Genomic DNA, 24,393 nt, shown 5'->3' on the forward strand with positions numbered 1-24,393 from the left:
ACAGCTTTTAGTCTACTGCTTTTTTCTCTAGATTTTGTATATCTACACTGATGAAGAGTATGATCAAGCTTTCCTTCATTTATAATAAAAAAGCAATGAAACACTATTTTACAAAACTACAAATGTACACACTTCTAGATTCTGTTTCACCTCTCCCAACACAACTATATCAGTTAATAATCCCTATCTCTTTACCAATAAAATGTCTATTTAATGCCAGTAAAATGAAGTCTCAACTGCTTCACCTCAAAATTAACAAATGGAGCAATAAAGACCAAAATTATAAGAAAAAAGATGCTAGTCACTACGAGCACCCAATCAAATGTTGAGTTTCTAAACATGGCCAGTATAAACAAATGCATGAAGGTCTGTCGAATGTTCACAAAAAATCCTGAAAATAAAATATTCTAAGGTAATGGTAAAGAAAAACAAAGTAATATTGAGGGAATTCGGTACGGGAATTATATTAAGACCACCAATTGCCTTGAAAATGAAATCATTTCTTTTTTTCTTTATAATTAACTTTTTTTAAGCAGGCTCCATGCCCAGTATGGCACTTGAACTCACAACCCTGAGATCAAAAGTCACATATTCTAACCACTGGGCCAGTCAGGAGCCCCGGAAATCATTTCTTTAGAGAGAGGAAACAAAGAAATAGCAGGCTAGCCAGCCTAGATTTCTCTATAAAATATTCTGAGATTACTTGCCACAAGTGATTAAGATTTTGAAAAAGTAATGGTCAAAATAACTAAAAAGCCAAGAAGCAATGAAAAGTGCTACATGTTTCAGAGAAAGGATACATGGATCAGGAGCCCTTTAATACAAACACCTTTTGTGGGACCTGGCCCTGCCAAAAAGCAGCCCGTTATAATTATCCTTTCTCCCTTTAATTTCTAGGCTATTTCCTAAGTTAGTTGGAGCCTAGACCTAAGTTATAAATACAACCAAATAAAACTTGGCTGAATAGAGACTGAAGTTAGGCACAAATTCTCTGATTGAAAGATAGTCCAGTATAGCAACATAAACAGAAAGGGTTACTCATCTATCATTACATGTGTGGCCTAACACATGACTGTCTAGCCACTCTAAATAAGACGCTGATTATACCCACTTAATTCCATCAAAGAGAAGGCCTTTTGGTCTTCTCTTCCAGGCAACTTGGCATATTAGGGTATACATTTTTAGTGTTTGCCACTGCATATAATAAATGCTACTAGCTGAATTAGTTCCCTCTCCAGTGAACCATATGGATCTTTGTGGACCTAACGGCTGCCAGGCAAATACATACTGTCCACCACTGAACTCTGTATGGAATGCTGAAGTCTATGAACATTTACTTGCCATTGGGCTAAAAGGAAGCTGGGAAGGCAGCATTAAAGTCTGCTTTTATTTTATATGAAACTGGTAAACTGTTCTCTGCCTAAAGATCCACTTCGTTTCAGTGTGTTTGGCTTTGCTCTACCTATAAAACAGGAATCAGTGTTTTACCAACCTAAAGCAATAAAACAATAGGAAAAAAAAAAACCTAATTGGATTTGCAAAAGTCATCTCAACTTCTCAGGCCTGTTTTCTTACCTATAAAAGAGATTTAATCACAGGTCCTTTTCAGTGCAAATACATACATATACCATAGCAAAATCATTTCTTTAGAAAATACAATCCCGGCAAAATCGTAATTAGTCAATTTAAGACAATTCTCTAGAGGACTCTATTCATTTCCACAAAATTAAAAAAAAAAAACCTGAAGTATGAAAAAAAACAGAATATACTTTCCTTCCTGTAAAGAACACCTTCCCCAAACTATAGTTTAGAGTCTCCCAGTCTATAGAAGGCACATCTTCACATATGTATGACTTACAAGGTGGAACAGATTTTTATGAGAGTAGACATATAGACCAGACAGTACCGCCACAGAATATAGTAACTTATATGCTTAACATATATTTCATATATGTGTATGTGTGTGTAAACGTGCACAGACTCACACAAAATCTTGTAGGTATTACTTAATTCTTCAGCTCATTTATAACTTTTTATTGTGTCAAGTGAATAAAACATTTTAAATACATGATATATATCATAAATAAGAATTCAACAAACAGATATGAATTATAATGAAATCCATTAAATATCCTGATATCTTGTCCAGTCACCTTGAACATTCTATTTGCCATCCCTGGGAGGCTCTTCTGCTCCTTTGTCTAATTTATTACTATCATTTGTGCAGAGTTCAGCTCAAGTGTTAGTTCACCCAGCAAATTTTCCCTGACTTCTCAGACCAAGTCAAGTCCCTGTTATACTCTCTCACTGTAACCTGTAATTCTTTAATAATTACTGTGTAATAATATTGTGACTGCTTATTTAATATTCTTTAGCTTTCTAAGGTCTTGGAGATCAGGGACTTATCTTATTTTCAATTTTAGCCTAGGACCAAGCACAGAGATTTACAGAATGAATAAATGAATAATTACATAATAATTATTAGAAGAATTTTCTGGTTTACACATTTATTTAAATAAAATAGAGTGGCGCCTGGGTGGCTCAGTTGGTTAAGCATCCAACTTCGCCTCAGATCATGATCTGTCACTTCATGAGTTCGAGCCCCATGTCACACTCTGTGCTGACAGCTCAAAGCCTGAAGCCTGCTTCAGATCGGTCTCCCTCTCTCTCTGCCCCTTCCTCGCTCATGCACCTATGTACGTGAGCCCGCTCTCTCTCCCTGTCTCTCAAAAATAAATAAAACATTAAAAAAAAACAGAATACTGTTACAGACTTGCTATTCTTTTAATAGTATCACCATGTTGCTATTTCCTCGTTTTTCTTCTGGTATTAAAAATACAATTAACTTGGAGCACCTGGGTGGCTCAGTCGGTTGGATGTCCGACTTCGGCTCAGGTCATAATCTCATGGTTCATGGGTTCGGGCCCCGCGTCGGGCTCTGTGCTGACAGCTAGCTCAGAGGCTGGAGGCTGCTTCAGATTCTGTGTCTCCCTCTNTCAGTTAAATTCAAATAATGCAAAAAGTTTTCCTTATAAGGAACATTACTCTTTGACAAACCATTAAGATAGTTTACTTTCTTTTACCTAGCACTGTCCATCTCAGATAAGATTTGCTTCTGCCTAATACATTATTTTTTTCATTAGCAGTAATAAAAAAGCTAGGAAACAATGAAACAGAAGGTAACAAATAAGTTAAATTAAAAAAAAATAATAATGTACTTCTGAAAACCTTTAAAGCATTTCCCATTACAATACTAATGTTAACAAATAGTATTTAGGTAAAGGAAGAGGAAAATCCAAATAAGCACTGAAATAAGAAAACAATACCTCTTGCTTACAAATAATGTATTTTTTATTTATTTTTTTTTAATGTTTTATTTATTTCTAGGAGAGAGAGAGAGAGAGAGAGAGACAGCGTGAGCAGGGGAGGGTCAGAGAGAGAGGGAGACACAGACTCTGAAACAGGTTCCAGGCTCTGAGCTGGCAGTCAGCACAGAGCCCGACGCGGGGCTCGAACCCACGAACCGCGAGATCATGACCTAAGCGAAAGTCGGACGCTTAACCGACTAAGCCACCCAGGCGCCCCAATAATGTATTTCTTTTAAACTTATTTTCCTCAGAAATCAGTAGAGAATAACTCAAACTGGGTAGGGTTTTTTTTAATGTTTATTTTATTTTTGAGAAAGAGAGAGAGACAGAACATGAGCAGGGGAGGAGCAGAGAGAGAAGGAGTCACAGAATCTGGAGCAGGCTCCAAGCTCTGAGCTGGCAGCACAGAGGCAGATGTGAGGCCCAAACTCATGAACTGTGTGATCATGACCTGAGCCGAAGTCAGATGCTTAACCAACTGAGCCACCCAGGCACACCTGTTTTGGTAGTTTTTAAAATGACACTCTTTGTAGTGGACATCTGCTATGCTTGTTTACCTAGCCAGCTCTCTTTCACACGGCTTCATTCATTTGTTGCCTACCCCTCCAACATTTCTATGGTTCTGATCAGGTTGCCAATGAAGTATCCTCACTCCTCCCAGCCATGGGGTGAGCTATCATCAGAATGAGCCAAAAATCTTACTATACTGTCCTAAACACAGCAATTAGTCCAAGCAGTGGGCACATCACCTTGGCTGAACTCAAGCTCCCAAAAATATTTTGAGAATTACAAATAGGGGGAGGGAGTTTCTTCTCTCTTGCTTAATTAATAAACTATGCTTAATCCCAGAACTGTCAGCAGCCTCTAGTGAATGAAAACCAAAGAGGGAAGACATAAGGGGGGTAAATAATTCTAGATAATATTTTACCCTCTGGATTCAGAAAATCGTGAGACTAGGTCTAGTCCTTACTTTTCCATGGTTAAGTCATCTAATAAATCCCTTCATGCCCTTCTTTTTTTGCTTAAACTGGCTCAAGTTTGTCAACTATAATCAAAAAGTCCTAATACATCTCCCATATGTATTTGGGCATCATAAAATACGTATAAAAACAATACATATTTTTTAAATGTTTGTTTATTTTGAGAGGGAGAGAGCAAGCACATGAGCAGGGAAGGGGCAGAGACAGAGAGGAGAGAGAATCCCAAGGAGGCTGCACACTGTCAGCAGAGAGACTAACATGGGGCTCAATATCACAAACTATGAGATCATGACCTGGCCCAAAAATCAAGAGTCTTGACACTTATCTGAGCCACCCAGGCACCCCTATATTTTTTAATAATATAATTTTCTCGACACTGCATTGCTCTTACAAATCTATATAAGGTTGCCTACATAAATCTAACTCTCCTTCCTCCTACAAATTTTTTCAGCTTTATTGGGGTGTAACTGATGAACAGAAATTGTATGTATTAAGTTATACAACTTGATGTTTTGATATACATATAACAGTGAATTATCACTGTAATCAAGCTGGTTAACATATCAATCACCTCACACAATTCCCACCTCCAAATTTAAATATATACCAATAAACTTTTAGAGAAACACAATGTACATGCATTCTTTTAAACTTTATATACATATATAAAGCAAAAAAAAAACCATATAGTTAATATGTATAAAATTAGTATACTTTCAAGATTTAAAAATGCTAAATGTACAGAAAGGGTTCAGTCCTCCTAGTAGTCTGATGCCCCAGAATTAACAACTGTGAAAACTTTTAACAGCTATTGATTATAAGCTTTGTCAGTATTTCTTAATTACCAGTTTTAAATATTTCTTCTTGACTTCCTGCTGCAGGAGAATTTAACTCCTTACACAACCAATTCCACATTCCTACAGTTATTATTATTGTTTCCTCTATTTTTGACCTTTGTAACTTAACATTTATTTATGGTTTCATGTACTACTGACACTCTGTTTTGTAAAATAAGAATTAAAGGAAGGGTATTTTTCAGTGCCCTTATTCTTTACTTCAACTCACAATTTCCATCAAATATTCTTATACTGAAAGGTTAATAATTTCCTTCTGTTTTGCAACTATAATTACTTTTGTACTTTATCTAAAAGTTTAGGGGCGCCTGGGTGGCTCAGTCGGTTAAGTGTCTGACTTCAGCTCAGGTCACGATCTCACTGCTCGTGGGTTCGAGCCCCATATCAGGCTCTGTGCTGACAACTCAGAGCCTGCAACCTGCTTCAAATTCTGTATCCCTCTCTCTCTGCCCCTCTCCCACTCACACTCTATCTCTCAAAAAACAAAAAAAGTTTAAAATTTGTTTTTTAAGTTTAAAGTCAGTAAACTAAAGTTACATTAAGGAAACTATGTAAGTAATACTCAGTACATGATCTAAGTAGTTCACTATGATTCTGTATTCTTCCCTATTCAGATTATTTTTAATTTTCCTGGAGTGTCTAATTCCCTTTGTACGTCCTTTGCCTTTTATCACTACCTTCTAAATTCTTAAGCTTATTCTCAAATCTTCATTTTTACTGAAGGTCTTACATCTATAAGACCTACTACTCACCAGTGATCCTACTTCCCTCTCTCTCAAGTAAAAGCCACTATTTTCTAGATCCATTGTCATTTTTCTGGAGCACATCCCCTAATAATGTCTTAAGAAAGCATATGTCAACAAGTCAATCTTCTACATCCTTACAAGCCTGGAAATGTTCTTTCTTACTCTCACACTTCACTGACAGTTTGGATGAATATAACATTCCCCACTGAAAATAATTTCTTCTCAAATCTTTCAAGACACCGATTCATTATATTCTAACTAACACTGTTAGTTAATGAAGACAAATAACCAATTTGATGTTTGTTCCTTTGCATGTGACCTAGTTTTTCCTCTCTACAAGGTGTTCAAATCTGTTTTTTTCATTGTTGGTATTCTGAAATCACAAAATGATGTATTTGGTGGAGAATCTTTTATATTCACTGAACACTTTTTGAGTTCTTTCAGTCTGGAAGTTCATGACTTTCAGTTCTGGGAAATTCTTCTAGTTTGTCTTTAAACTTTTCCTCCAATGTATCTTCTAGAAGTTCTTTTCCTGGAACTTCCAACTAGTTACAATAATAAACCTCCTACATAAAGTTCCATATCATTTTTTTTTTCCCTGACACATTCCTTCTCTTCGATTCTACTTTCTATTCTGTATTATTTCTTCCAATATTACTTTCCAAATTTCCTACAGAACTTTACATTTTAACCATCATATTTTCTTAATTTCCAAAAATTCATTTTTGTTATCTCATCATTCTATTTGCAAAGCATGAGAAGTTGATGACTTAACGTTACATCTATCATCTCAAGTCTCTCCGAAAATACACATTATAGATTTTATATTTCTCTTAATATTTTCATTTTTAACATTATTTCTTCCAAAATTTTTTCAGTTTTTCATTGTTATGTTTTTTCATGTTAAAGGCATTCCTCAACTGTCTGATGACTCCTGAATACTCATTAATTTTTAAGAATGAGGCTATAAGCAGATTAATTGGGAGCTCTATAAGCATGTCTCGACTTTGATGACTGATGAGTTTTTCTTTAGGGTAATTAAGTGACTAGCTAGCTGTCTCAAAGAGGAAACTTGAGCTGCCAGAATACAAAGGTCATTGCTCCAAAGTCATTTAATTTCTTTAAAGGAAAGAAAAACAGCAGCAACTCTTTCCCCACCCCAACTTGGCCCTATGGGCCTGGTGACTGGCCTGCATGGAAAATCTTCAATTAACTCTTTTATCTATGTTCTCCCAAAGTATCTCATTCCCAACTCTCTATTTCATTCCTTGAATATTCAAATTCTGCACCTCTCTAGGATTCTGGGAGTAGGTGGACAGGCCAAATTAGACCTCCTACATTATAAAGCAGAGTCTAATTCTGTTTTAACTGCTACCCACAGTTTTTAAAAATGTTTTACAAATAATCAAGTATACACATAGGTAAAAATATATAAAACAGCAAGAATTCCACTAAATGATACTTATACTACAAGACATTCTGATATTTTCTATTTAAATTATGTTGATAAATGATTTCACAACACATTGTGATGTGTGATCTGAGGCGCATGTACACATGCGCAAAACAAAAAGCAAGTACGTTGTGACTTGCTCTGTCATGTTTCAATGACCATTCACTCTTCTGTTTTCTCTCCCCAAGAAAAAATTTTTTTTAAATGTTTTATTTTTATTTCTAGGAGAGAGAGAGAGAGAGAGAGACAGCGTGAGCAGGGGAGGGTCAGAGAGAGAGGGAGTCACAGACTGAAACAGGCTCCAGGCTCTGAGCTGGCAGTCAGCACAGAGCCCGACGCGGGGCTCGAACCCACAAACCGCGAGATCATGACCTAAGCGAAAGTCGGATGCTTAACCCACTAAGCCATCCAGGCGCCCCCCCCAAGAAAATTTTTGAAATCTTTCATTCACTGATGGCTCTTCTCTACTTTCTTTTCACTGTATTTCTCTCTTTTACATCTTTACTATAATTTTAGTAGGATCTAGAAGGACAAAAAGAATAAACACAAGTGCTCAGTTTGTAATCTTTAACTTGAATTCCTCTACATGTATTTTTAAAAACCAGGAGCTTCCAAACCTCTGTCTGGCCTAATTTAAGGTCCCTCTGCTAAGTATGATGCCCGCAATTGCTATATTCTGAGAATTACCATTAGAATTAGGGAATTAAAAAGGAAACTGATGGTAGTGACCATAAGAATCTATGAAACAATTCCAAATAACTCTAAAACTAAAAGTAAAATTGTGGCTGAATGTAGAAAATTAAACCTAAATACTTAAGTGAAGAAATGGAATTTTTTTTTTTTTTGTTATAGTCTAAGATTCTAGAAATTTCTTTTTGAGGGAAGACTTTAGGAAAGGCTCCTTCCACAGAGAAAATAACCAAAAACCAATTCCCAAATATGTCAAGAAAAAAATGTTTTCATAAGATGCAAAGAGTACTTACAAAGCAAGGCTACTCAAAACATACTGTACGTGCTCACATTCATCTGGGAATGATGCGCTGGCTGATGTAAAACAGCAAAGTGCAGTCTGGAGAACCTGAAGCTGTGGCAAGGGGACCTGCCATCTTCCAGCATAATCTTCAACCACCTGGTAGGGGGGCAACCAAAAAGTCATTATAAAAAATTTTCTCAACATCTCGAGTTTACAAATGTTGATACTACTACTAGATAAATTAAAGCATTAGTTCCGCATGAATACAAATGACTTAGGAACAAAAACATTACTATATTTTCATAGTGTATATCTGAAAATGAAATTAGCTATTATCTTTGAAAATGTGGAAAATACAGAATATGAATTATACTGTCCAACTGCCACATCTTTAACAAACTGTAACAAATATAACAAAGACCTTTGCCTCCCATATCTAACCTTTGTCAAAACATCAATTATCAAATATTAAAATAGCTACACAGTACAATATAGTAATAAAAATGAGAAATGAGCAAATTATTATTATTACTATTTATTAAAGACTAAACTGAAGGGCATGTTGGTGGCTCTGTCAGTTAAGTGTCCAACTCTTGATTCTGAATCAGAGTTGTGGGATCAAGCCATGTGTCAGGCTCCATGCTGAGTACTGAGCCTGTTTAAGATTCTCTCTCTCTGCCTCTGCCCCTCTGCCCTGCTAATGTTCTCTCTCTAAAATAAAAAAAATAATTAATTAAAATTAAGTTAAAAAAATAAAGACTACACTCTAAGCATTCTGGCACAATGAGTATTAAAAATATAGTGGCATGATGCTCTGATTATGAAAGTTTAAGCCATACAATATGATGGAGAAAAGAGTCCAGAATATAAGTACTCTTGGCTCTGTCACCTTACTAGCTTTGTGAATTTGGACAGGTCATTTCCTTCTCTATGCATTAGTTTCCTCACCATAAAACAGAGACAATAATGCTTATGTTGCATATGAGAATAATTTATGAGAAAGCATTTTAGAACTATCAATTGCTATAAAATGTTAATTATGGTATCTCATATGCAAGACTGCCATACTAAAGCAATGTATTATATTTTTAAAATTCATCATATAAAAAGGGTTGATAAACTATGGCCTGTAGGCCATATCTGACCTGCCACCTGTTTTTGTATAACTCAAAGCTAAGAATGGGATGTTACATTTTTAAATGGTTGAAAAAATATTTTGTGATTTCTAAAAATCCTATGAAATTCAAATTTCAATGTCCATAGAGCTTTACTGGAACATAACCAGGTTCATCCATTTACATACTATCTATGGCTGCTTTTCTGCGATAACAACCAGTTATGTAGTTCTGACAGAAATCATACGGCTCACAAAGCCTAAAATATTTAATTTCTGCCCCACTACAGAGAAAGTTTGCCAACTCCTGGTTTAAAAGCTGGAAAAAATAGAACAGAGCACAAAAGCCAAGAACACTCAGAGCTCAAGGACTTTTCACACTCATCACTTCCTGTTGGGAGACAATTTTCCATGGGTGTTTTGTATTTCTAGTTTTGTTTTGTTTTTTTTAAAGGCTCAACTGGGGCGCGCGCCTGGGTGGCTCAGTCAGTTAAGCGTCCAACTTCAGCTCAGGTCATGATCTCACGGTCCATGAGTTTGAGCCCCGCGTCAGGCTCTGTGCTGGCAGCTCAGAGCCTGGAGTCTGCTTCTGATTCTGTGTTTCCCTCTCTCTGCCCTTTCCCCGTTCATACTCTGTCTCTCTGTCTCTCTCAAAAAATAAATAAACATTAAAAAAAATTTTTTTTAATTATAAAAGGCTCAATTGTCTTCATCTTTTCAAAGATATCCATAGGCAACAGGCTTGAAAAATAGAGATGATGTCTCCTTCCAGAGCCTGTTTACTATTTAACACAATCATGATGTTCTCTCCCTCTGGAGCAAAAGCCAGGCAGACACATTTATAGACCATTATAAAAGATTGGGGTTCCCTAAGCTTGGGTTTCCTCAACCATGAAGAAAACCCACTGTGAGTGCAGGATCCACCTTTGCCACTTACCTTTATGAGACTTGAGGGGCAAAGGGAACTACCCTGAGCATGAAGCTCATGTGGTCTGCTGTGCTATGAATAATAAAGTCTGTTATCTCTGACCCACGAGTTTCATGTTTTCTGCCAGCATCTGTGAAACTGTGACATGCTAAACCTAGATAAAATTTTAGACCCTTCGTGGTCCACTGACAATTCCAAATTGCTGTACCAGAAAGTTAGCTGGTCAGTAAAAACTACTACTAACTATGATGGCCCCAAATAGGACACTTTTCTAAACTACCATGGGCCAAAAAAAAGGTGGATAGATTGTAGCTCCCTGCCTCTAAATTTTCTCTTCACTAGCATATTTGGCCAGCTTTATTAACTTTTTATGACCACCATTAACACCATCCTGGGTTTTTTTTTTTTTAATTTTTTTAAATATTTATTTATTTTTGGGAGACAGAGCATGAGCAGGGGAGGGGCAGAGAGAGAGGGAGACACAGAATTGGAAGCTGGCTCCAGGCTCTGAGCTGTCTGCACAGAGCCTGATGGAGGGCTCAAACTCACAAGCCATGAGATCATGACCTGAGTTGAAGTCGGACACTCAACTGACTGAACCACCCAGGTACCTCGGCCACCAAAACACCATTCTCATGCCACATAAAATATAGGTACCTGAGTGTCTCACATTTTCTTGTCCTCCATCCCAAACAGTTTGCCCTAATCCATATCTACTTATAACCTTATTCATTTCCTATTTATGGAGTAAGTTTATCTCCTTAGAAGAAAAGATTTCTATGTTCTCAGCTTCTATTCTTATTAATAGCTTCCCTCATTTACCAAGATTCAGCTACTGATACCTAATATACTACCTGATTGAGCTAAGCTAAAACCTAACACCATAAAAAAGACCCAATGTAACACATCAAACCTACTAGACATGTTGCCATAATACCTTTAAAGAGATATAAACAAAACAACTGAAATTTAAATATCTTCTTACACTGTTTAATATCATGTCAGATGTTGCTGATACACTATAACAGTAACATAACACTTTAAGACTTACTATAACACTATTTCTCTTTTAAATATTTTCCTTAAAATATGTGAAACTATACATTACATTGCCCTTCTATTTGAAATTTTTCTCCTGTGCTATGATAAGCACTCAGCTAAAGAGAGGGGAGATGCCATGACATCATAATCTGACTGTGTTCAATCAGGTCAAAATGCAGCAAGCAACACATCTTCCATTTTTCTTTTTCTTTTGCATTCTAGTAAGTAACAGTCTTAACATAACGGCCAGAATACTGTTGCAGTTGCTCAAAGAAAGGAAAAGTATTTACCTGAATCCTTAAAATCAACTATTGCTACAGTTCTAAATTCTTCAAGAAAATGGTCTAAGGAACAGGATTAAGATCAATAGTCCATTAGGGATTGGTAAAAAAAACGCACACACAAAATAAAAACCTTTTGTTGTTTCATTTTGAAGAACATAACAAACTTACTGCAATGCAATGTACTATAATTTATAGAAACTGTATGAACACTGCTGAAAGAAGTTAGAGCAAAGGCCAAAAGCATGCCGTGATACAAGGGGAGTTGAAGAGAAGGGAAGGGCTACTGCCACAGATGCTAACAGTGCAATGATCCTACAGCACTTTGTCAGCACTCCCATTTACGGGAGCAAATACCCTGATCTAAAAGGGATATAGCATATATTATAATTAATTAATAATATAATAATAATTAATTAACCAAGGCAAATTATTGTGAGAATGAGCACAGATTAATTCTCTGGCAAAACTGTCAAAACACAGACTTATTTTAAACCTATTAAGTTAAAATTATATTAATTATTTAAGAACATTTAAGATACATCATCCAAATTGCTACAGACTGAAATGTGTTCCCCTAAAATTCATATGGAGTCTATGCAATGAATAAATTGGCTAATTTTATAAATACCTAAACATTATAATAGACATTAAGTTAGTCTTTTCTCCAGCCCCCTCAATATGATTATGTTGTTCATATTATAAACACCTACTCTATATATAAGTATCTCCTAGCTCACTCTGCCGAGACTGCATAAGAGAGGTAGCACGCTAGGAACAACATATACACTTAAAGCACAAATCCTGGTTTCTAAACACTACTCTCCAATAAAAGAAACCTGGACTCCTCGAGGCCTCCTCCAGCACGCCTGCAGCAGGGAAAACACAAGATGAGACTAGAACATTTTGTGGTGCCAGAAAGTAATGAAATGCTGAAAACATGATGGGATATAAGAACACAGGAGCCAACCTGAAGGAGGTTGGCTAAAGCTGGAACAATTTAAGCAACAAAATAAATGATAGTATTGACTTTAATCCATGAAACAAGATAAATATCCAGGAGTCCACAATTATACAAATAATCAAATAAATAAATATTAGAGATGGAACAGATTTTACTTCCTCACCATAAAATCCCAATGACTGAACACAGAAGAAAAGAGAGATCTAGAGAATCAGCATTAGGCAAATACACAGTAATGAATGCTACAGACAAGATCCATGGATCAATGCTAAAATTTGTGAATAAAAGTTTAGGGAGATGCAGGATTTGCAGTCTCAAATTCTCTCCCCCAAGACTTTACCAACTAAAATAGACAGTAACTTAAGAGTACAGAAACCCCACAGACACATACTTAACCAAATCATCAAAGTAAATATCACCAGGAAGTAATACAACATACCATTATCATAAATCTCTTAATACGGCACATCAAGAAAGACACGATGGTATTTTTGTAGTATTTTGGCAAAAATCCCTAACCTCATTCCAGTCATGAAGAATCACCAGACAAACCCAAACTGAGGGATGCTTTACAAAAATAAAAAAATAAAAAACTAATCAGTACTCTTCAAACGTGTTAAGGTCACGAAGACAAGGGAAGGCTGAAGAACTGTTATTCACTGGAAGAGACGAAGGTAAATAACAACTAAATACAATGTGAGATCCAGAAATAACATCCTGGAACAGAAAAAACATTAATGGAAATATAGGCAAATTTCTAATAAGGTCTGTAATTTAGTGATTATTACACTAGTGTTGCTTTCCTGTTCTTGATAATTGTACCAAGTTTTCAATAAGTACAAAATTAGTCGCATTTTTAAAAGTTTAAAAAGGTTTTTTTGTTCTCACCTTTTCCTTCAAATTTCAATGTTTTCATTTATTTCTGGGAGCTATTTTGTAACATATGCACAATTCTACATTGACCTTCCCTACTTTGTTACCTAGCTACACATTAAGATTTACCCTTGCCTCTGGGTATTTTTTTAGGGTCAGATGGAAAAATATATCACGTAGATTAGCAGCAGTGTGGAAAGAGCATAGGTTTTAGAATTAGACAGAACTGGCTTTGTCATTTAGTAGTTATGTAAACTTAGCAAAGTTACTATACTTCTCTAAGTTTCCTATAAAATGAATTTAGCATCACCTAAAGCACAGAATGATTGGAGAAGAGAATATATTAAAATCTAGGATAATTCCTGGCACATACCAGTCCACGTTAAGAAAATGGCAAAGGTATACTTTTTGACTGTTTCATTGTATCAGCATGAGCTGGTTAATTATTTGCTTCCCAATATGATTAATTACAACAAATTTTATGCACTTTTAGCAAGCAGATAGGCCACTTCCAAATAAAATCTATTCAAAAGCTACTGCTGAGTTTCAACTATTTAGCTCAATACTCCTTGACAAATGAAGCATATCCTAGATACAGCAATACAAATAAAATGCTTCATCATGCCTGAACAGATATGTGAGGATTCCCTTTTTTTTTTTGTTTTAACAGTTTTCCATTGACAATAAAGAAGATAAAGAAAAGCTCTATTCAAAACAGGAGTCACTGTCATTTGCCTTTTTATCTCAGGATAGTCATGTAAAGAAAATCTAAAATTAAAGTCATATTTTAAAAACCTACCAAAATGGTTTAGAAATATATCCTAATAAGCTAAAAGTCGTTTGGAATCTACAAGGAACATAATTTTCAGTAATAGACAACCTGAGACCCAGTTCTTTTGGGGGTTCAATTAAGCATATTGTTTGTTCAGCTCACCACTCCTTAAACAGATATTTCTGCAACATTAAGGTCTATAATAGGTTCTGTGAATGTAGTAAGACTCAACCTTTTACAAAATGGAAAATGGAGTAAGCATCTTTAAATCTTAATATTCCATACAATCTTACTATTAAAAGGAACCTTCATGATTATCTAGTCAAAGCTACAAATCATGGTAGTAATATCCATTACAATGATCACTCCCAGAAGGCTCTCTTCTCCTTCTTGAGTTTTCTGCATCCATATGATGTGAGACAAGCCAGGGTTCTCCATGTAGTTGCTCAAGTACCTACTTAAAGACCCAACTTCCCTCTTAAGTTAACCCAACGAAGATAAGAAATAGGCTCATTTTAAATGTTTGAGACACATTTTGATCCCTGTCAATTTTCCATTGATTACAAACTCACTAGGGAGAATATTAAATGTTTCCCCTATAAACATTAAAATTGGCACATAAACAAGGGAACCCCAAAATATATGCCCAAGGAAATGTATCTGAACATCAAATCAGAATGTAGGGTGAACAAATCTCTGTGTGTGCCAGCAGGTAGTGGTATACGTAGATGTGTGTGCCCATGACAATGACTTAACTAGCTTGGGCAAGGAGAATTCTGAATCTGATTCCAATTTAGCATGGCCTAACCAGAAATGGTATTGCAGGTATGGCTGAGACACTGATTTTAAAATGCTTATTTATTTATTTTGAGAGAGTGCACAAAAGCGAATGGAAGAAGGACACTGAGGAGAGAGGGAATCCCAAGTAGGCCCTATGCTCTCTAGGAGCCCAACACCGGGCTCAATATCACAACCCTGGGATCATGACATGAGCCAAAACCAAGAGTCATATGCTCAAACGACTGAGCCATCCCTTTGTTATTTTTTTTAATGTCCTTTAATCATATTATAGGGGTTTTAGACATTAATAAAATCTATGTTCTTTTCTTATGGAAAAATTTTTGTTTTTTCTATCTGGTTTCTCAACACCACCTACAAGCCAGAGGATTAAACTGCGAAGTTGGTTGAATTCCATATGTGTCTTAAAACACTAGTGTGTGAATGTCTAGCCTTTACGTTGTTAGTCCTATAGAGTATTATTGTTCGGACATAAAAAAGAATGAAATGTCATTGCCATTTGCAATGACATGGATGTAGCTAGAAAGTATAATGCTATGCAAAATAAGTCAGAGAAAACACATACTATATGATTCTGCTCATATGTTGAATTTAAGAAACAAAACTGAGCAAAGGGAAAGACAGAGAGAGAAATCAAGAAATACTTTTTTAAATCTTTTTTTAATGTTTTTTATTAATTTTTGAGAGACAGAGAGAGACAGTACAAGCAAGGGAGGGTCAGAGAGAGAGGGAGACACAGAATCAAAGATAGGCTCCAGGCTCTGAGCTAGCTGTCAGCACAGAACCCGACGCAGGGCTCGAACCTATGAACTNAGGAAACCATAGAAACCTTATGACAGAAACTGAAGAAGACACACACACAAAAAAGGAAAAATATTCTATGCTCATGGATTGGAAGAACACTATTGTTAAAATGTCAATACTACCCAAAGCAATCTACATATTCANGGAGTGTTGGAGAGATGTGTTAAATAGGGGATGGGGATTAAGGCATGCACTTACTATGATAGTATGGGATTGTAAATCACCTATATTGTACAACTGAAACTAATGTAACACTGTATGTTAAAAAAAATANCATTCTTCACAGAGCAAGAACAAACAATCCTAAAATGTGTATGGAACCAGAAAAGACCCGAATAGCCAAAGCAATCTTGAAAAAGAAAACCAAAGCTGGAGGCAATACAATCCCAGACTTCAAGCTGTATTACNCCTAGATCAGCTGACCTCTGTCCCTCTCCCTCTTAATTTTGTTCTCAAAGAGAAGCTCTTAGATTCATGTGACTTGTCCAAAGTCTTCTAAAGTCACTGTCAGAATATGGTCTCCACTAGCTTCTGGAATTGATGGAGTACATAAATCTAATCAAGGCTGCAGACTGAAGATTTTATCTGAGGAGCGCCTGGGTGGCTCAGTCGATTGAGCATCCGGCTTCGGCTGAGGTCATAATCTCAAGGTTCATGGGTTCAAGCCCCACGTCGGGCTCTGTGCTGANGGCCAACTACTCTTGACAAAGAAGGAAAGAATATCCAATGGAATAAAGACAGTCTCTTCAGCAAGTAGTGCTGGGAAAACTGTACAGCGACATGCAGAAAAATGAACCTGGACCACTTTCTTACACCATACACAAAAATAAACTCAAAATTCGTGAAAGACTTAAATGTAAGACAGGAAGCCATCAAAATCCTAGAGCAGAAAGCTGGCAAAAACCTCTTTGACCTTGGCCACAGCAACTTCTTACTCAACACGTCTCCAGGGGCAAGGGAAACAAAAGCAAAAGTGAACTATTGGGACCTCTTCAAGATAAAAAGCTTCTGCACAGTGAAGGAAACAATCAGCAAAACTAAAAGGCAACTGACAGAATGGGAGAAGATATTTGCAAATGACATATCAGATAAAGGGTTAGTATCCAAAATCTATAAAGAACTTATCAAACTCAACACCCAAAAACCAAATAATCCAATGAAGAAATAGGCAAAAGACATGAATAAACACTTCTCCAAAGAAGACATACAGATAGCTAACAGACACATGAAAAAATGCTCAACATCACTTATCATCAAGGAAATACAAATTAAAGCCACAATGACATATCACCTCACACCAGTCAGAATGGCTAAAATTAACAACTCAGGCAAGAAAAGATGTTGGCGATGATGCCGAGAAAAAGGATCTCTTTTGCACTGCTGGTAGGAATGCAAACTAGTACAGCCACCCTAGGAAACAGTATGGAGGTTCCTCAAAAAGTTAAAAACAGAACTACCCTATGACCCAGCAATTGTACTACTGGGTATTTATTTATCTAAGGGATACGAGTGTGCTGTTTCGTAGGGGCACATGCACCCCAATGATTATAGCAGCACTATCTTCAATAGCCAAAGTATGGAAAGAGCCCAAATGTCCATCTATGGATGAATGAATAAAGAAGGTGTGGTATATATTTACAATAGAGTATTACTTGGCAATCAAAAAGAATGAAATCTTGCCATTTGCAACTATGTGGATGGAACTAAAGGGTATTATGCTAAGCAAAATTAGTCAGAGAAAGACAAATATCATATGACCTCCTTCATATGTGGAGTTTAAGATACAAAACAGATGAATATAAGGGTAGGGAAGCAAAAATAATATAAAAACAGGGAGGGGGACAAAATATAAGAGACTTAAACTTAAATACAGAGAACACACAGAGTTCTCAATGTACAGAGTACATTTCTGCTGCTTTGAGAGCTGGAGGGATTGTGGGTGGGGGTCTGGGCTATACGGGTTAGGGGATATTAAGGAAAACAATTTGTTGGAATCAGCACTGAGTGTTATACATGAATCACTGGAATCTACTCCTGAAATCATTATTACACTATATGCTAAGTTGGATGTAAATTTAAAAATAAATAAATAACAACAACAAAGAATCAAGACTAGAGAGATAAGAAAAAAGAAATATATNTGTGTCTCCCTCTCTCTCTGACCCTCTCCTACTCACGTTGTCTCTCTCTCAAAAACAAATAAAAGCATCCAAAAAATAAAAATAAATAAGATTTTATCTGAGTTCAACAAAGATAGCCAGTAGATTGTATCAAGTGAACAGATGAAGAGTCAGATTTCCTATTATATAGAGCATAAATCACTTTCTTAGGCTGAGGCAGAAGAAAAATTCAATGGAATTATTACAAATTCAAAGGCCAAAAGAAAAATTTAAAAGGCCTATGCATCAAATACTAACTTTAGGTACCACATTTGCTCAGTCTCAAGAACTAAATTTGTTTAAAAGTGATACACTTTAACAGGGCATCTGGGTAGCTCAGTCAGTTAAGCCTCTGACTTTTGATTTTGGCTCAGGTCATGATTTCATGGTTCATGAGATCAAGCCCTAAAACAGGTTTTGTGCTAGCAGCAGAGTCTGCTTGGGATTCTCTTTCTGACCCTCCCGTGCTCACATGCTCTCTCTCTCTCANTAAATAAATAACAACAACAAAGAATCAAGACTAGAGAGATAAGAAAAAAGAAATACATATTTACCAGAACTATGTGCTCTTAAAGGTGGAATTAAGGGAAAAAGGATATTTTAGTTGTTCCTCTTTAGAAAGAAAGGGTGACTAGTTCCAAAGGTATGCAACAGAGGGATAGAAGGTGACTCTGGATGGAAATCTCACAGTGAACCAGACTATATGGCAAGATGTTCTTTTACAAAAAAGTCCATAATAAGAGCAAGTGGAAAACACAACTTGAAGATCGTTATATAAGTAACATAAAATCTGTACAGACTCAAAGATTAAAAGGGAGGGGAGGGGCACCTGGAAGGCTCAGTCGGTTGAGCGTCCGACTTCGGCTCAGGTCATGATCTCACGATTTGTGGGTTCANCAATTAAAATAACAGTGGGAGGATTAAAAAGTAAATAAAAGGAGGTCATATTGATAAAAATGGAAGTGAGGTACTACCTTAATAATAAGTTCACTATCAGAATCAAGACTAGATATCTATACACCAATAATGAAGCAACAGAAAGAGAAATCAAGGAATTGATCCCATTTANTACCCTCTCTGTGTCTCCTCCACTCATGCTCTCTCTCTCTCTCTCTCTCTCAAAAATAAACATTACATTTTTTTTAGAAAAAGCTGGGAGATTACTTTACAATACCTGAAGCATTTAATGGGAATTTCAAATGACTAGTTAGTATGGAGAGTAATATATGGGACGACATGGTGCCAACAAAGGAAACTGCCGCAGGAACTCAGGGTTCGGCAGCAGGGAGTGAAGAACGAAAAGCGACACTGAAGAAAAACAAAGAAGTCAATCCTAGGTCTGAGATTGAGCTGAAAATTTTCTTAGGTCAGGGAGATGAGAATGGGCAAAATCTGTTTGATAATGAATGCTCTTTAATGAACTCAGAATTCCTTGACTTTCATCTATGACATTGTGGGAGATCTTACAAGAGGTAACTGCAGAATATTAAAACCTGGGCCCAAAGGCACAGAGAAAGGAAAAGGAAGACCAGAGAGGCTAACTTGAGAATAGGCTAAAATGTAAACCAAAACAAAACCAGCTATGTTTACCTAAAATGGTGTAACATATTATTGCTGAAAGGAATCTGACAAAAGAGAATGTTTACACTGCCAATGAAGTAGAACAAATTATACAAGGCCCAGAAAGTTAAAAAGCAGAGTAAAGAAAAGATCCACAAGAGCAAGTGGCAAAAAAGAGATCCTGTCTTCACTGGGTTCCTATGAGCACAGACATCAGAAACATCAAAAGCAGCTTCATTTCAGGTACCTGTTTATGGTTATTATCCAAATAATACAAATATGGGGCACAACAGGAATGCTTGTATGGTTTTAGCTCTAGAAGTCTAAGAATTTCAGGGAAAATAGCAACAGCCAAGGTAGCACAGGGCTAAAAATGTCTTGGCACAATGTTGGGGATAAAGAAATCCAGAGACAAGGATAGAACTCTAGGGCTCTGGAGATTCCAGGGCTGGGGCTTTGTGCAGATGGTGCTCAGAACTTTGCACACAAGTAAGTGATACACTATTTACAAGAGATAGTACAGAAGCTGTGCACTAAACAGAACGCACACTTACTGTAGCACAGGAGTACCAGGATACACAGAAGTAATGGAAATTAGAAGTTTTTAATATGAAAATAATCTAAAGGAGGAAACATCAAGTACAACCTAGTGCCCAGGGCTGCTATCCACAAAATTTGCAAACTTTGCAAGGCAGGAAGGAGAAATGTTCAGATTAAGTTTCCCACTGCCCCCCAGAATAGGGCAAACATATAGCAGCACAATTACCACCTGATGAATTTTCCTAGTAGAACTCAGGTACAAATTTATAGACTCTGCCAAGTGGCACAACCGACTGACACCCCAGTGATGTTGAAACCAAAACCGACTTGATACCCCGTTTTCTGTGTACCCATCTTCCATGTGATATCACTAAAGCCTACTGCCAAAGGTAATGTGAGTCAACTAGACTATGTACTAAGCTAAAGGAATAACTGTTCTAAATTTAATGGGTGTTGGACTGGGTAGAGTAATAAATTTTTGCCCTACTGACCTTCTAGATTCTTTAAAAAGTTAATAAACAGGAGAAATTGGGAGTAAAATAATTCTCTTTTACAGGGGTAAAAAAAAGCCACTCCCAAGCAGAGGAAGACAACCGAAGCTGTAGCTCCTGAAAACTCCCCAGCTCTAACCACAGAGACCCACTGGCTCTGATTAAGCAATGATCTGGGAAGGGAAGAATTTGGGATCCTACCCTCTTTGGACGCTAGAATTTAATTTCTCTTTGTAAACTTGATAATGGGAGACAATTCATTTGATCAATTTGATACATTTCTGTTGACATTTGGTCCCCTGCCCCCAAATTAAAACATGAAATTTTAAACTTAAAAACATTCATAGGTAAGTTAACTCTCAAACACAGAAGCCTCCTCTATTAAAAAGCCTTTACTCCAAGTACTGAAGTATTACTAAAAAGAGAAAAGAAATTATGAGTTCTGTATTATCTGTTTCATTGGCTACCAAAAAAATGCATTATTTTTACATGGGAATGTGCATCCTGAACATTAATTAAAATGTCCATTATGACTAATGATTAACAATTTCTGTTGCTTTTTTTTAGAATGTACTATCTCTTCAAACCCAATAGTCAAATTTTACTGTTCATTTAGATTCCTTAATTGTTCCTTCTACCATTTACTGCTAATATTACCACCATATTCCTAAACATTCCAGCTAGAAACCCAATGCAAATTCATAAAATTCTTTGTTCCTGTCTCCACATTTAACCAGATGCTAAATACTTTAATTTCCATATTCCCTGAAACTGTTCTTGTCTCTCCATTTTCATTGCCACTGTCCAGTCGGGCCCTCAATTACTCCTTTTCTGAAATACTCCAGTAGCTTCCTTTTGTCTAGGCTTTGATTCACTACCTCTTCAAGTTTGTTTTAAAACAGCATTTTAATATTAATAATGTACTGTTTACCCTTAAACCTATAGATCTTCCTACAAAATTCAATTTCCTAAACCAAGATTTAGACCAATCCATTTTTTCTGAATGTATGTTCTAGTCCAATGGTTCTCAAACTTTAGTATGCATCAGAATCATCTGGAAGGCTTGTGATAAAAAACAGACTGCTGGGCCCCAGCCCAAATTTCAAGATTCCATGGGTCCTGGTGGGGCAAGAATTTGCATTGCTAATAGTGTTCACATTCCTGTTGTGGGTCTGAGGAATCACACTTTTAAGAACCAGAGCTCTACACATAATTAACTACCCCATTCATAAATATGACGTGTCATCTACTTTACACAAATTATCTGCTCTACTCATAATTTCTCCTACTCATACCACTTCCTTTTTCATGTCTACATTTTAATACTACCAATTCTTTTTCATTTTTTTTATTTTGGAAAGAGAGAGCGCACAAGCAGGGAAATGGGGAAGAGGAAGAAAAAAAGAGACTTTTTTTTTTTTTAATGTTTATTTTTGAAAGAGAGAGAGACAGAGTGTTACTGAGCAGGGGAGGGGCAAAGAGAGAGAGGAAGCTAGTGATCTGAAGCAGGCCCCAGGCTCTAAGTCAGCACAAAGGCACCTTGAGATCACCATGATCTGAGCCAAAGTCAGACACTTAATCAACTGACCCACCCAGGAGCCCCCAGAGAAAGAGAATCTTAGCCATACTCCACATTCAGCTCGGAGCCCAAGGTGGGGCTCGATCACATGGCCCTGGGATCACAACCTGAGTGGAAACCAAAAGTCAGACGCTCCACCAACTGAGCCACCCAGGCACCCCAGCACTAACAATTCTCAGTACTAAAACTCAGTTCAAATGCTATCTCATCCACTAAAACTTTCCCAAATTATGACTCAAAAGTCATCTCTCCACATGAACTTGTAGAGGACTGAACACACCTTGTGTTCATGGCACTAGCCACCATTTCCCTGTCTTAGGTTTATGTTTCTTTACTCATTCATTTATTCTAAATTTATCAAGTGCTTACTGTGTACCAAGTATCCTAATGCTCTCATTTTTAGTGGAAGGAAAATTGGTAAACAAAAATATGTTAGATAATGTTAAGTGCCCTGGAAAACAAAACACAGAGTAAAGAAAAAAGAATGTCAGAAGTAGGATGCTACTTTATACTTTATCTGGGGTGTTCAGGGAAGGTCTCCATCTCTCTTATAAAAGGACATTTGAGCAGAGTCTGAGAGCAAACCATATTCATATTCAAATAAAAAGTGTCTCTGGCAGACAAAACAAAAGCCAAGTGCAAAGGCCAAGAGGAGTGACATACTTATTCAAGTCGAAGCCAGGGCAAAACTGCTAGAGCAGCTGAAGGTAACTAGTAGAGGCAAAGAGTATCAGGAGATTAGTCAAAGAGCGAGACAAGAGCGGGATCATGAAGCACCACAGTCGACTGTAAGAATTTCGGGGTTGATTCTGAGACAGAAAAGCACCGAAGGTTTAGAAGAGATCTCACTCTCACATCTTTAAAAGGGTCACTTTGGCTGTGTGGAGAACAAACAGAAAAACTGGAAGCAGGGAGATAAAATAATCCAGGGAAAAGATGACTGTGGTTTGGATCAAGGTCATAACAGTACATGCGGTAGTCAGATATGTCTTTTCTCCCTTACCAGATAATTCAGTTCCTTGAAGGCAGGGGTTATGATCTTTTCCTCCCTAAATCCCCTATGATCACATGAAGCTTTTCACATAGTTCACAGCCAATTTCTTCCTTTAGGGATACTTTCTACAACACTTTCATAGTAGTTTACATATCTAGACCTATGCCTAAAATAATTAAGGATAAGTCAACTAACTGATATAAAGAAAAGTTATATACTGTTGGACAGACACATGTGCAGCATTTTATGAGCACCTTTTAAGTTAGGAGTACTTAGCAGTTGAAGGTAACTTCAGATTATAAGAGAGCACAAATTATATCAAGAGTTTAAGAACAAAATAACTTCAGTTAACACAGAACATTAAGAAACTATAAATATAATAATTTCTGACTTTTTTCATAAAATCAAGAAGAGTTAAGAAGGAGCTGCATAATAAGAGTTAAGTGCCTAGAAGGGAAGCAAAAATTGCATATCCACTCTAAGTACACAAACACAGGAGGACACACAGGAAATCAAAGTAATGAAAGTTTTAAGGTCCTTAAAACGTAGTTCTACCTAATTTTTTTAGAACTTTCTCTTCTCTTGATTATAAGTTATGTATGCTCACTGTAGTAAATTTGGATAATATATGCAAAACTCATTCATCATTGTACTGCAGACATATAACTCCCTTCAAGCTGTGTGACTTGAGATCAGTTGCTTAACCTCTCTGAGTTTCAGCTGCACTATTCATAAAATGAATATTAAAAATAGTACTATCTCACAGGGTTGTTGCAAAGAATAAATGAGAATCTAGGACAGGGGCTGACATACTTTTTCTTAAAGAGCTAAAAAGCAGCTTATGGACCATATGCATTCTCTAATCCCAACTACTCAACCCTGCTATTGTATCATGATAGCAGCCACAGAAAATGTAGAAATGAATGTACATACTCCAATAAAGTTTTATTTATAAAAACAGGTTAACACTGCATGTGTCACAATGGTTTAATGCAAAGGCTCATAACCTTTCAGTGTGTTTGTATTGTTATTGGGTTTTTTGTTTTTTTAGCAAGTTTTGAAATTCTTGCTAAGAGAATCTGGGAATCTGGGGGGGGGGGGGGTGAAAAAAAACAAAAAGA

General features: G+C 36.6%; 1 protein-coding gene across 3 annotated transcripts in view; it reads right to left on the reverse strand.

Moving 5' to 3' along the window:
* ZNF654 (zinc finger protein 654) overlaps positions 1-24,393 on the reverse strand; it is a 95,492-nt gene that overhangs the window by 57,139 nt on the left and 13,960 nt on the right. For 2 of the 3 annotated variants that reach the window (XM_077774955.1, XM_077774954.1), the window contains exon 2: positions 8,385-8,530. In XM_077774955.1, coding sequence (XP_077631081.1) covers positions 8,385-8,530 — 146 coding nt within the window. Of the gene's footprint in view, positions 1-8,384; positions 8,531-24,393 lie in introns of those variants that run through there. The other variant, XM_077774956.1, reaches the window with a different exon arrangement.

The sequence above is a fragment of the Crocuta crocuta genome, unplaced genomic scaffold, assembly GCF_008692635.1.
Source record: "Crocuta crocuta isolate KB4526 unplaced genomic scaffold, BGI_CrCroc_1.0 scaffold6, whole genome shotgun sequence".
NCBI lineage: Eukaryota > Metazoa > Chordata > Mammalia > Carnivora > Hyaenidae > Crocuta > Crocuta crocuta.